At 42.2% G+C, this 14,837-nt stretch overlaps 1 protein-coding gene across 2 annotated transcripts in view; it reads right to left on the reverse strand.

Moving 5' to 3' along the window:
- LOC140908830 (gamma-aminobutyric acid receptor subunit rho-1) overlaps window positions 1–14,634 on the reverse strand; it is a 68,974-nt gene extending 54,340 nt beyond the window's left edge. For both annotated transcript variants that reach the window (XM_073336713.1, XM_073336712.1), the window contains exon 1: window positions 14,513–14,634. In XM_073336713.1, coding sequence (XP_073192814.1) covers window positions 14,513–14,634 — 122 coding nt within the window. The remainder of the gene's footprint in view (window positions 1–14,512) is intronic.
- Between the last annotated feature and the right edge of the window lie 203 nt (window positions 14,635–14,837).

Here is a 14,837-nt window from a genome sequence, read left to right on the forward strand (position 1 = left end):
CATTTTTGCGAGATAATGCTGTCCTCTTCTCATTTACAGTGTCACCAGAAAGTGAGAACAGGCATTCGCATGGCACTTTTGTAGCTGGTATTGCAAGGTATTTAAATGTCAGTTACGTTAAACGTGCGTATGCCCCTTCATGCTTCGGCCACCATTCCAGAGGATATGCTTCCCATGCTGATGACTTTCCTTTTTTTTTTTTTTTTTTTTTAAAAAAGGGAAAAAAGTGCATTCATTAAATTTGTGACTGAACTCCTTGGGGGAGAATTTTATGTCCCCTGCTCTGTTTTACCTGTATTCTGCCATATATTTCACGTTGTAGCAGTCTCAGATGATGACCCAGCACATGTTCTTCATTTTAAGAACACTTTCACTACAGATTTGACAAAATGCAAAGAAGGTACCAATGTGAGATTTCTAAAAGTAGCTACAGAACTCGACCCAAGGTTTAAGAATCTGAAGTGTCTTCCAAAAGCTGGGAGGGCTGAGGTGTGGAGCATGCTCTCAGAAATCTTAAGAGCAACACTCTGCTGTGGAAACTAGAGAACCCAAACCACCAAAAAAGAAAATCAGGCACCTGCTCGTGGCATCTGACTCAGATAATGAAAATGCACATGCATCGGTCTGCACTACTATGGATTGTTGTTGAGCAGAATCTGTCATCCGTATGGAAGCATGTCCCCTGGAATGGTGGTTGAAACATCAAGGGACATGTGAATCTGGCATGTGAATATCTTGCAACACCGGCTCCAACAGTGCCATGTGAATGTCTTTTCTCACTTTCCGGTGACATTGTAAACAAGAAGTGGGCAGCATTATCTCCTGCAAATGTAAACAAACTTGTTTGTCTGAGCAATTGGCTGAACAAGAAGTAGGACTGAGTGGACTTGCAGGGTCTAAAATTTTACTTATTTTTAATGCAGTTTTTTATACATAATTCTACATTTGTGAGTTCAACTTTCATGATGGAGGTTGCACTACAGTACTTGTATTAGATGAATTGAAATCCTATTTCTTTTGTTTTTATACAGAGAAAATACTTGTAATCAAAAATAAAAAGTTAGCACTGTACTCTGTATACTGTGTTGTAATTGAAATATTTGAAAATGTAGAAAACATCCAAAAATATTCAAATTAATGGTATTCTATTATAGTTTAATCGCACGACTAGACTGTTAATAGGGTTGTCGCACGATTAAACTATGTAAGATGAAAGCAAGACTGATCAATACCAAATGATATAATCAAGGACTTTTAAAGCTTGGATAAGGCAATTACTGGAGGAGCAAGTGACAAGCGTTTTGCACATATTAGTACTCATTTACAGATCTAATAGTAAAATGGACACTTATTCATAGTGGGTGAATTACACGATCTTCCTCCCTGACTTTTATACTCTGTTAGACACTCCCCTTTACCTAAAGATTTCTAAAACTACTTGTAAAAAGTACTTGTTGTGGCATTGTAACACTATACTAAGGTATAATGACATTTCAGCACAATGTCATGATGCAACATCAGATCTGACCACAACATAATAGGTTTCAGAGTAGCAGCCGTGTTAGTCTGTATCCGCAAAAAGAAAAGGAGGACTTGTGGCACCTTAGAGACTAACCAATTTATTTGAGCATAAGCTTTTGTGAGCTACAGCTCCCTTCATCATGAAAGCTTTTGGTCAAATAAATTGGTTAGTCTCTAAGGTGCCACAAGTACTCCTTCTTTTCGTGAATATCACAATAGTGATTCAAACTCTTGTTCTGCTTAAGTTGTCCCTGGCTTCAAGTACAAAACATGTATAAATGATGTATATGCACCTTGGAATGAGTAGTTAAAAATGTAAAATAGCTTTTTGCATTCTGTTGTTTGCACTCTCTTCACACATTTTGTATTGCACATACCTGTAGCTTATTGCTAATGTACTTGAAAATGAGTGTTTCTTCAAAATGTAACCAAAGCTAAATATGTATGGTAACTATAACCTTCATAACATATAGCACTTTATTTTTGAGACTTTTTTCAAGATTTCCCATTTTTAAAAAAATTCAAAACTTCACTGAAATTTCAAAATTCATTTGGCATTAAAACATTCCATTTGTGTTCCCTGCTGTTGGATGTGTGACAGGTTGGATCACAGAAACCCCCTTGGGGTTGCCAACTGATGTGCCAAGACTACTTCTTCCCCTGCTTTCCCTGCCAGCCTGGGACTCCAGCACCCTGTCTTGTGGAGCCATACATGTCAATCTGCTCCAACACAGATCCAGGGTCTGAACCGCGTGCCCCAAAGCTGCAGACTTAACTGAAAGCAACTTAAGAAGTGTTCCTGTCTTTAACACTCAGATGCCCAACTCCCAGGGGGCTCTAAACCCCAAATAAATCCATTTTTACCCTGTATAAAGCTTATACAGGGTAAACTCCTAAAATTATTCGCCCTCTATAACACAGAGATATGCACAGCTGTTTTCCCCCCTAGGTATGAATACATACACTGGGTTAATTAATAAATAAAGTAGGATTTAAGTGGTTCCAAGTAATAGCAGACAGAACAAACTGAATTACTAAGCAAAATAAAATAGAACACCCAAGTTATGTCTAAGAAAACTGAATACAGATGAAAACCTCACCCTTAGAGGAATTCCAGTAAGCTTCCTTTTACAGACTAGTCTCCTTCTAGTCTGGGTCCAGCAATCACTCACACCTCCTGTAGTTACTGTCCTTTATTCCAGATTCTTTCAGGTAGCCTTGGGGCTGGAGAGGATCTCTCTTTAGCCAGCTGAAGACAAAATGGAGGGGTCTTCCCTGGGTTTAAATAGACTTTTTCTGGTGGGTGGAAACTCCTCACTCCTCCTGTTTAGAATCCCAGCTACAATATGGAGTTTTGGAGTCACATGGGCCAGTCATATGTCCATGCATGACTCAGAACTTACAGGTAGCAGCCCTGGGTCACATGCTACCTTGAACATCCTCAAGTAGATTTCTTATGTGGATTGGAGCATTCCAAGATCCATTGTTCCTTAAGTGCTTCTTGATTGGGCACTTAATTTGCACATTTCTTTCTCACAAAGCTGACCAAATGCTTTACAAAGGCTACTTAAAAATCAAGCCAGTACACAGCCAACATTCATAACTTCAAATACAAAAATGATACATGCATATAAATAGGATTAATAGATTCAGTAGAACATAACCTTTACAGAGATATGTTACATGGCATATGTAGCATAAAACATATTCCAGTTATGTCATATATACATTCATGAGCATATTCCCATAAATTCTTATGGGGTGCACCATCACAGGATGTACAAATGATTATTTTACTGTTTCACACCCCAATCTGCCATCTTTAATTTAATAAATATAAATGAAAAATTAAAGGGGGGGCACTATGCTTCCAGGGGTTAATATCGAGATGCAGAGCATTTCCTCTCTAGGTTACCAACCCATCTCCAGTTCAGGTTGGTAATGACTTAAAATTATCATCTAACAGCTGGCTAATAGCCTGTATAGTACAAGCAGATGGTCACTGTCCTAGTTCTTGATGGAGAGTGACATTCCCCTTTGGTGTTATCTGGACCGGTGATTTGCTAGGTCACGCCAACCCTACTCTGCTGTGAGAACCCCCACTCCTGGGCTGTTCACATACAGCCTCTGGCATGTAAGCTGCTTCTTGGATTGTGCAACCAAATGATGCTAGCCAATACCTCCGGTCCCAGACACAACCCTAGTAACCTCCATCTTGCAGTGTCCAGTTATGCCCACTGGATGCCGCAAGCTTATATGAGTTCATCAGTTTAACACAGAAATTGATATGTACCAGGCCTGTTATCCCAAGGGGAGTCTCTGATGCACTTCAAACCAAATGCACTGCTTCAAGTAGAACAAACAAATTTATTAACTATGAGAGAGAGATTTTAAGTGATTATAAGTCAAAGCATAACAAGTTGGATTTGGTCAAATGAAATAAAAGCAAAAACACATTCTAAGCTGATCTTAATCGTTTCAATGTCCTTACAAACTTAGATGCTTCTCACCACGGGCTGGCTGGTTGCTCTTCAGCGAGGCTCTCCCCTTGGATCAGCGCTTTAGTCGCTTGGCGTGGTGTCTGTAGATGTAGGTGGAAGAGAGAGGAAGAGCATGGCAAATGTCTCTCCTTTTTATCATGTTCTTTATTCCCTCTTGGCTTTGCCCCACACCCCCTCAGAGTCAGGGTGAGCATTATCTCTTCGCAGTTCCAAACTGATCAAGGGAAGTGGGGTGACTCACACGAGAGTCCAACAGATTATTTTGTTGCTGTCTAAGCCAGCGTCCTTTGTTCCTGTGAAGCTGGGCTGGGTTTGTCCCATATATGCCCTGATGAGGTGAGAACTGCCTCTCTGCTCTTGGAAAGTTTTTGCCTGGGTTTATTTTAAGCCATGAAGACACATTTTCAGCCTCATAACTATATACATTAAGGATGTGGATAAATTGGAGAGAGTCCAGCGAAGGGCAACAAAAATGATTAGGGGTCTGGAACACATGAGTTATGAGGAGAGGCTGAGGGAGCTGGGATTGTTCAGCCTGCAGAAGAGAAGAATGAGGGGGGATTTGATAGCTGCTTTCAACTACCTGAAAGGGGGTTCCAAAGAGGATGGCTCTAGACGGTTCTCAATGGTAGCAGATGACAGAACGAGGAGTAATGGTCTCAAGTTGCAGTGGGGGAGGTTTAGATTGGATATTAGGAAAAACTTTTTCACTAAGAGGGTGGTGAAACACTGGAATGCGTTACCTAGGGAGGTGGTAGAATCTCCTTCCTTAGAGGTTTTTAAGGTCAGGCTTGACAAAGCTCTGGCTGGGATGATTTAACTGGGAATTGGTCCTGCTTCGAGCAGGGGGTTGGACTAGATGACCTTCTGGGGTCCCTTCCAACCCTGATATTCTATGATTCTATGATTCTATGATCAGAGAAGACTTATGAAGGCCTATGACTAAAGCTCAAGCCTAGGAAAGGTGGGAGTGGTTTAAGTTTGAATTTCTGGCTTGGGATTTGTTGGAGAACTCCAGGGAGGAATTGAGAGAGTCATGGGCCCTGAAGGAAGGGTAATTCCTGAGACCTTGGAGTCTGAGGGTGTGACCAGGGTCCCCTGGGGGGAGAAGAGGGGGGCACACTGAGGTTGCTCAATTAGGGCAAACTGCAAAGAACGGGGCAGACCATCCCCAAAGCTGGTAGTAATTCCGATACTTAAATCTACACAGCTAGTAACAGAACAGCTTCCACAATACCTTATTCGTTACACAGAAGCCAAAACACAGTTCCCTTAAAAGCAACCCAGCCTTTGGGCTCCCTCCCAGACAGCCGAGTCAACTATGAAAGTTCTACCAATCCCAAAGGATTGGACACATTACCTCCCAGGTTAATAAATATTTCAGATCTTACCCAAATACACGCTTACAGCCAATTCCTACTAACTAAACTAAAAATTATTACAAAAAGAGTGTGTGTGTGTGTATTGGTTAAAAGATCATTATACATACAGGCATGAGTACAGATCTGAGATCAGTTTCATAGTAGAGATGATGATCTTAGGAGTTGCACAGAGTTCATAGAATTAGTCCATAGGTTTAGTCCAATGTCCAACACCAGGGTGATCCAAATGAATTTGGAGACCTCAATCTTGCAGCTCAATGCTTCCCCTGATAAAGCATAAGCAGCTCTGAGATGAAATGAGCAGGTCCCAATATCCTTTATACAGTTCCTGGGCAGCACAGAGTCCTTGGATGAACAATAGGCCTTTGAAATAAGCTTCTGTTTCCCAAACATCACCTGTAATTAGCTACGTGGATTAACATAAGGTAATTATCCATTGAGCAGTTCATACACAGTTTACCAAAAACTTTAAAGAGACATATAGACAATGACATTATTTCACCCAATATTCATCTAAATTTTAATATTCCCTTTTGATCTCTGAATCAATAGCTATAGTAATAGACAGCCATTTAAACACACTTCCTGGGGAGGGATAGCTCAGTGGTTTGAGCATTGGCCTGCTAAACCCAGGGTTGTGAGTTCAATCCTTGAGGGGGCCATTTAGGGATCTGGGGCAAAAAAAAATTGGGGATTGGCCCTGCTTTGAGCAGGGGGTTGGACTAGATGATCTCCTGAGGTCCCTTCCAACTCTGGTAGTCTGAGTCTGAGTCTAACATCTAACAAGATATAAGTAAACACATACAATTAGTATCACCTTTAATTCTTTAACAATACAGGTTTGCATTTCAAAGTTCTAGCCTAACATGGAATGGCCCTAATTACCATTTACATACTTTTCTAACATGTCTCTAAAGGTTGAATCTGGGTCATTTAGCCTGCGAGTTGCTTAACCCTTTCTAGCCATGTGTCACAGATGGGAACACCTACACAGTGAGACTAGGAAGGGGCAGTGGGAAAGGTCTGAGGACAGGCAGGAAGTAGTCCAGGGAGGAAGTAGTAGGCCTGAATAAACATATGTTGCTTGCCCATTAGTGTATCCCTAGACTGGAACCTAGAGAAGAAGGGAAACCCAGACTCTCCCATCAGTCACTGAAAAAGGTGGTGCAAACAACCTAGAGACCAGGGGTGGAAGGACTGTTGAGTTGGGATTCGGCTTGAGGCTCTGGGGCTATTGTTTGTTGGACTTTTGGTTATACCTGAGGGGGTGAGACTTTCAAGTGACCTGGCTGAATGGCTGAGTCATGAGAAGAAGCAAACCACTGCAGGGCTGGAGCAGCTGTCAGCAAGAAGTGATAGATGAGAGCCTGCTTTGCCACATCCAGACTTGAAGGGGCATATCTGGTAATGAATCTCTCCTACAGGGAGGAGCAAGGTGACTCTTACTGTGTAATGGGAAGGGGATGGAGTGATCATTTATTTTTAAACTTGCCTATGAAGTGTTATTGGTAACTTGGTTCCAGGGCACCAGGGAGGTGAGGGGTCCATGAGACACTCTATATCAAGATGTGTTCTTCTGTCCCCTGAAAAAGTTTCAGAACCCCTGAGGTAAATCCAGGTACACACACAGGTATCCTTTGAATGCTGTTTTATTAGCAAAGGCTGGAGAAGCCTGATGGGCACACACCCTGAACTAGTCTACACAATATGGGACACAATGGTGTCTTTAAAGGACCATACTATTGCAGAGCTTAGGTTGTGTGTCATTTTTTAAAATTTAAACTTACTAAGGGTTTTTCTTTTTGCATGACCACAGAGTGCCCGCTAGGTTCTGTGATTTAATGCTGCTTAGTGTGTATGAACATGAAGCCGTGGAATGTATTGGTAAAGGCTAACTTCTGACATGACTTGTTTGATTTGGGGGTAACAGCAACAAGTGAGGTCTAGTCCTAAAACAACTTCTAGGAAAAGTGAAGAGCGGAGTGAAGGGAGCGTCAGAGAAGATTATCTGTATGCACTGTATGTGCAATCATTTATATACTCTAGATGGCTCCCACATAAATTTTAGAGACAGGGTGGGACCTATAATGCTACACTCATGTCTTAGTATTAAATTTCCTTGGTTTTGCTTTTTAATCTTGAAAACGTACTTCAGTTTCAACGTGCCCAGATGCTTCTGGGCCCTCTAAATAAGGGGTCAAGGAGGAGTCCTAGCTGTAACTCTAAATGAATGAATTTCAAATCAGTGACACTTTTTTTAATGTTATTTGGAAGTATTATTGAAAGGAGAAACTCTGCCATGCAGCTGTATGAATATGAACTCTGAAGGCAATGCTATGGTTAATGGTGCAAGCATATATTTCAGTTGTTATAACTGCTCTCCATTGAAGGAAATGTGGGACAACTTGCACCACAGTAGCAGAAATAGCATTTCTATGTGGAGAATATAATGAGCTGAAATAATATGGACAGGGTTATGCAATGAGATGGTGAAGAGGCAAGTGTTGTAGATACTCCCCTCCACCCCTTTTTTAAAGGCAGTATACTTATGTTTAACAAAACCTACCTTGTAGGGTGGCACATGTCTGAAAGGTGACTGTAACAATGGCTTCAGGATTTTAATGTTAAAAGATAGTTTACCTAATGGTCAGCTGGGTTCAGACAGCCTAGGCTTCTTTTCATATTGCTCATCTTCACCAGTAATAATTCTGCAGGTCTAATTAGGCCATCAACACCACCTGTGTAGTCCTAGTGTCCTTGAGATTATCTCCTCAGCGACATTTGTGCAGGCCAGTGGCCTTCAAAGGGTTTCCACAGGTGTGACTGACTGGAACTTAGTAGACCATTCTGTTTGATACTCAAGTTCTCTGCTTCCTCTCTTCACAGTGTTGGCTCTATGGGACTAGCAGGGGTAAAAAGCATTATGGCTGGTCTATACTGGGAATTTATATTGGCATAGCTATGTCTCTGAAGGCTGTGAATAATCCACACCCCTGAGAGAGGTAGCTATGCTGATCTAACGCCTGGTGTAGACCGCACTAGGTTGACGGAATAATTCTTCTGTCAACTTAGCTACTGCCTCTCAGGGAGGTGGATTACCTACACTGACAGGAGGGTTCTTCCGTTGGCTCAGGGATTGTTTACCCTGAAGTGCTATAGCCACACTGCTGTAGCAGTTTAAGTGTAGACATACCCGCACAGATTTATTTGGGTCACTGGCATCCTCACATATGATTAACTTAATGCAGAAAGCAGATCTGCTAGGCAAAAGTGTCATTTTTACATAGTTGCTCATAGAATAAAAGTGCATCTTGGGTCACCCTTCTGGGGACTAGCAAAAATTGGTAGTCTAGTCTTTGATTACATGGCAAACAAGATTGTACCACAAACCACTACTCTAGAGACTCAGGTGTCTTAGAGATGGTTTAAAATGCAGATTTCACTGTATGCATCCTGTATATTGTTCATGGCCCCTTCAACATTTTTTATGTTCAGCATGTGCTGTTCTGTAACGTCTTTTATCAAGTTATTGGGCCCAGTTCTTAGGTTCACTACAGCTCCTTTGCAATACTCCATCAATGCAAAACCACCATAAAACTCAGCTTAGGGGGTAATTGTGGGTGGTGTAGAGCCAGTATAGGTGCTCTACCTTTCTCCCCTATCCATCCTTTTCAAGTCCTGCCAGAAGGGGCCTGGTTGGGGGTAAGAGGGCATAGCCAGAGTGGTGCTGCTTTCGGACTATTGATGAACAGTGTAGGTGTAGGTCCCCTTTAGAAAAATATTTTAACAGTATGGTGCTTTCTTAATTTCCTTAGCCTCTTCAGTAGATACACAAGTACAGTTAACAAAGAGCTGGCACCCCACACAAATGTTGCAAAAATATAAATCTGTGTAATATTCAAGATGGAAGACTATACCAGATACTTGCATTGTCTGAAAGCCCCTGGGACCAGACTTAAACATTAGTATCACACACAGATTGAGGAGAGGTGGCTTGTGCCTTCTCTATTCAGGAGTTTCTGGGAGCTGGTTTTGCCCCTGGTACAGGCTAGGCCAGCCCTGAAACCATTGCAGTTGGCACTATATTGTCAAGATGGTCCTGCACCTTGACAACTCCCCTTCCCACTTTGAAGTGATTCTTCCTGCCCTACCATCTATGTAGTTTATGCTGTGACGTTGGGGGGCATAAAGCAAGTTCCCTTAGGAGGTCTCTTGTTGCAGGGTATTCAGGGGGAAATCTTGTGACCCCTGTATACTGGCTTAGCCAGCACAAAGCGGCCTTGTCACAGGGGTGAATTCCCCTGTAGGCTCTAGCCTCATGCCTTACACAAGAAAAAGACCCTTCTGTCAAGCTGTCTGGAGTGGCTCATGAATTCGGGTGCCAGTCTCAGGGCAAACTGTTACAAACCAGGGCACAAACCCCAAACTGGTTGAGTATTCTACAATTAGATTTCACCAATCAAGTATGAACTACTCAACCACTACAACTGCTTTAACATGGAGTCACAGATAGTCCTCTTGAGCATTCCGGTCTATCTCGCCACCCAGGCAAGACTGCCTTTGTGATAATGGCCCCTTACACCAAAAATCACAGCAATATTCAGGTTATTCCCAGTCCCAAAGGACCCATCACTTATCCCAGGTCAGTTTTACCTCAGATCTCTCACAGAAGACCATGCTTTTATCTAATCCTATATTAAACTAAAGGTTTATCAAGTAGGAAAGCAAAATAAGTTTAAAGTAGGCAAACATATACACACACACAAAAATGAGTTAGTCTTGGGTTTCAAAAAGTACTAGACGCTGCTGTATATAGGTCCTTTAGGGCTAACCCATGCTAAAATGCTTGGAGATCCCTTGCTTCTGTTTAGAAATATTGCCGTCTCCAAATTCCAACCAGCAAAGTGATACAGTTCTTTCTGGTCAGGGATTTTTATTCCTTTCCCCCAGAGTTCAAACTGATGGAATGAGGGTTTGTGCACATCCTCTCTTCATGGGTATGAGGGGAGCAATTAAAGTATTTTGTCCACCGATATTCCACAATGGTTCATTTGGTGTCTATGGGCCTTGTTTTGTTGGACAGGAGATGACACTTCTTGTCGTAAACTAGTATTTCACACTTGGTAATGCTTCTCCCTGACTGGATTTCCAGTTGCATAGCAAACAAACACTTATAGTTACAAAGCAAATAGTTACCCTATAACAGGGATTGGCGACCGTTGGCACATGGCCCTTCAGGGAAATCCACTGGTGGGCTGGGATGGTTTGTTTACCTGCAGCGTCTGCAGGTTCAGCCAATCACAGCTCTCACTGGCCACGGTTTGCCATTCCAGGCCAATGGGGGCTGTGGGAAGCAGCAGCCAGCACATCCCTCAGCCCGCACCACTTCCTGTGGCCCCTATTGGCCTGGAATGGCAAACCGCAGCTAGTAGGAGCTGCGATCAGCCGAACCTGCAGACGCTTCAGGTAAACAAACCACCCCAGTCCACCAGCGGCTTTCCCGGACGGGCCGCGTGCCAAAGGTTGCCGATCCCTGCCCTATAACATGGGATACAGATATTATAAATGAGATGAATGCAGGCAGCAACTTACAAGCATTCCATAAAGTCTAAACACATTCTTAACATCTATTTTACCAATACTAACACACAGGTGAGCCAGAATGGCTTCCAGTTATGCATTGGTCAGTGCTCAGTGAGGCCTAAGGGCAACTGGTCTGCTATCATAACACTACCTCATTTGGTATGTTCTGTACTGTTTTTCATTTCAGTTCTTACTTTAGAATATCCTGTCTAGTCTCAAAGTCTTCAAGAGAAAACCCCAAGCACTTTCAGAGTGAAGGTTGAAACTCCATGCTTAATGTAGCCTCCTAGCCTGTGCATAGCTCAGATTCAGATTACAATATTTTGCTGAAAATGATACTGTTCCAGGTGTAGAGAGCCTGAAATCAGAAGAACTTGAATTTTGTCATCTCCAGCATTTAACTAATTTAGGGACTAAACCAACCTTAAACTGAATAAAAAGTCAAATTGCTCTAAGTTCTTGTACAAAATGAATTTTAAGGGCTGACTTATGAAGCATGAGGAAGCAGAGCTTGTAATAGAAATGCTGAGTGACAGCCTTCACCATGAGCTACTACTTCTGAAATAGCATAGGTGGGGGCTCTCCTGAATTGCTTTGCCTCCCAGAGTCCAAGTCTGCACTCTCAGTGCAGGTAGCACTTTTGGTAAAATCAAAGGGAATCTTATCTGCATCAAGATTGACTCATGCGAACATGTTTTAATACAGCCAAATGCGAGGTCAATACATCTCAGAACAGATTAACCAGTACAACAGCTTCCCTAGGACTGTGGTGGGTTCTCCATCACTTTAAGTCTTTAAATCAAGCCTGGATGTATTTCTAAAAGAGATGCTACAGCTCAAACAGAAGTTTATGGGCTTGAAGTGGAAATTACTGTATGAGGATTTATAGCTGGTGTTATACCAGAGGTCAAACCAGATAACTGTCACCTCTAGCCTTAAAAATCTACAACTCTATGAGAGATTTTGGGCCAGGGCCAGATTGATCATTCCTGCAAAGCTATCTGAAAATTTTCTTACCTGGCCAGTGGAGGATCACTTCAAAGTAAGGATTGTCAAGGGAAGTAGTATTGCTCTATGGGCTTTGCCATCTCCGCTCCTAGTGGCTGGTAGAGGGGGCATGGATGTGTGTTCCTATACCCTGGTGATCCTTGGCTGCTGGAACAGCCCCTTGCAGCCTTCAGGCAATTCCAGGCTAGACCTGGAGGATCAGCCCTACAGAATGATCCAGGGAGCACAAAAGTTGCTTAAGGTAGTCTGCCACCTTGATTGGCCCAACACCCTGCTTTGCTGAACAGCCCCATCACCCTGGATGGTTGGGGTGTGCCTACTTAAGTAATTCTGTTGGAACTGTTTTAATATCCTATTTCATCCTATGGATAAAGTTCTTTATCCTTCCTTGCCCTCTCCATTACTATTACATTCCTATGTTCTGTCGCATCATGTTTCTCCCTTTTTGTAAAAATAGAGAGATACTTACAGGCACTTAACTATTACAGTGCTCCCAGATGCTGCTTCTGTATAATAAACAAATTGAGATTCACTTGTGTGTATAGATCAGAACAGCATACTCTGCATGTGTTCCTTGAGAGCATTCCATATAGCAATAGCCACAGAGAGCAATTTCCTTGTTCCCCCATGTCTTTGATGCCTGAGGTCAGAACAGGCAGCACACAGAAGAGAAAAGAGTGCCAGGCACCTTTCCCCTCCATTTTGTACCACTAGGGAAGGACTGGGCACAGCTCCAGGCCTCACATTTCTCTAATTGCATGGACTGCGCAAGGCTATTGCCACTAGCAGGGCTGGTGTTAAGGGGGGTGGTAAGCAGGGCAAATGCTCAGGATCCCGCCCCACACCACCTCTGGGGCCTCAGGCATTGCAGAAATCCAGTTTGTGAGCAGGTCAGGGAGGCGGAATGGGGGGAGGCCTAACTCCCCAGGTTTTGCCCTGGCCACTAGCAGAGGTAACCACCCCAAACTGTAGATGGAGGAGGTGGGGTCCAGGGTGTGCTCCCCTCCATGCCAGCCAGCAGCACCACCTCAGTTGGATTCTCAGTGCTTCAGGGGTCTTGGTGGCACAATGAAACCACACAAGGCACAAAACAACCAGTCTGTTTATTTTCAAATGCTACCTGAATATGTCACTCTCCCCTCACTAGGATTTATTCTTTCCCTTAACTGTATTTTACATGAAGTGCTTAGGGATGTCTCTCTAATAAAGAGAATTACAGCTGCATTATGGGCGTACACAGGTTTATACGACTTGTACACTATTTTTGTTCAGCTGGTTAAAGCTGCCAGTTTACACCTTGCCATCGACTTTGCTAGTGTCAGCTACAGGATGGTAGAACATCTGCCCTTTTTGTGAACTTGAATGAAAACAAAGGATAGCATTGTTTTAATATCTCTTGCCATGTATCCATTTGGGTCTGTTTGTGAACAGGGTCCACTGCATCCATCTTCCCAGTTATGGGGCATCACCACTGAACCTATTTCATAGTTTACGAGATGGATCTTGGATTCACAGATATTATCACTGCAATAGGGTAGTCTGGCCCATTTTCAAGAAAGCAGAAAAGGGAAGTATTTGAAGACTGAGAGGAACCATACTTTATTCTCTGATAATTTTTCCAGAACACTGATGTTTATAGAAATGGCTTGAATTCTTCCTGCCTGACACTACTGCATCTCTATTAACAGTTCATCTCCCTTAAAACTACTTTTCTCATGTTAATTAAGATAGCATTGGTGACAATTCATAGTTGCTAATGAGCAAAAACCAATCTTAATCTGTGTTTGACAGCTTCAGTAGACATTTTAAACGCTGACTTCTTAGAAGGCATAAGCCAGTGATGCCCTCCAGAGAAGTGCACAGAATTTTTTTTCCCCTCCAGCAATCTCCCCTGGTGTTTTTCTACTTGCATGTCGAGGGCATGTTATATAATTATTCTTACTAGACCTCAACATTTTTTACAAAACAGAATATGAGTACTTGAAAACAACAACAACACAAAACTGCTCTAATATCAGGAAAATTTCCTCCAAACAAAAACTTAGAGGACTGTGTATGGCAGTACTGGGGAAAAATTAGTATGTAGCCCTTTTGGAAACTGGGCAATGAATAACCTGCAGATCAAAGGTCTTTTGTTCACAGGCATAACTGATTGTATCCTAGTAGTCTGCAGATATGTTGGAAGTAATAAAACTTTTATATCCACTCTTATAAATACCCCAGCATTCTACCCCAATAAACAATCAACTCCTCCTTTCCTTCCCCAAAGATGCTATAATCAAGAACAAGCAAATGCCACGTTACACCAGATAGTTGATACTAGTGGTTTTGGATGTAGAAAATGTAAAACTACTAGTCATTGGAGGAAAAAGAAAAAGCTAAGCACAATATTTGTTGGTTAGATAATCCTGAATATGCTGCAATACAAACTTCAGCCGTCTGCATTAGGAATGTATAGTTATCTGCAATGTTGCATTTGCCCAAATTGTATATATCTGAATTTACAAGGAGACTCACCTGCCCTTCTTATATATCTCATGTATTTCTTTTCCTTGCTGGTGAGCTCTGCATTCAGTAGACAAAACCCATCCCCACAACAGCAAGAAGATGCTAAACTGCATTTTATGGACAGTCAACATGATATTCTGGGGTCCTATATCCAGAAATAGTCCAAAAGAAAACAAAAGTGTAGATTCTGTTTCTCTTTAAGACATTATCAGTCTCTTCATTATTGGAAGGATGTTTACTCATACAAAAAATCATCCTGCAGTATTTAATCTGGACAGTGGGGAAAGCAATTTCCATTAAACCTATAAATCCCTCTACGTCAGATGGTAGGGAT

The sequence above is a fragment of the Lepidochelys kempii genome, chromosome 3 (genome assembly GCF_965140285.1).
Source record: "Lepidochelys kempii isolate rLepKem1 chromosome 3, rLepKem1.hap1, whole genome shotgun sequence".
In the NCBI taxonomy this organism is placed as follows: Eukaryota; Metazoa; Chordata; order Testudines; family Cheloniidae; genus Lepidochelys; species Lepidochelys kempii.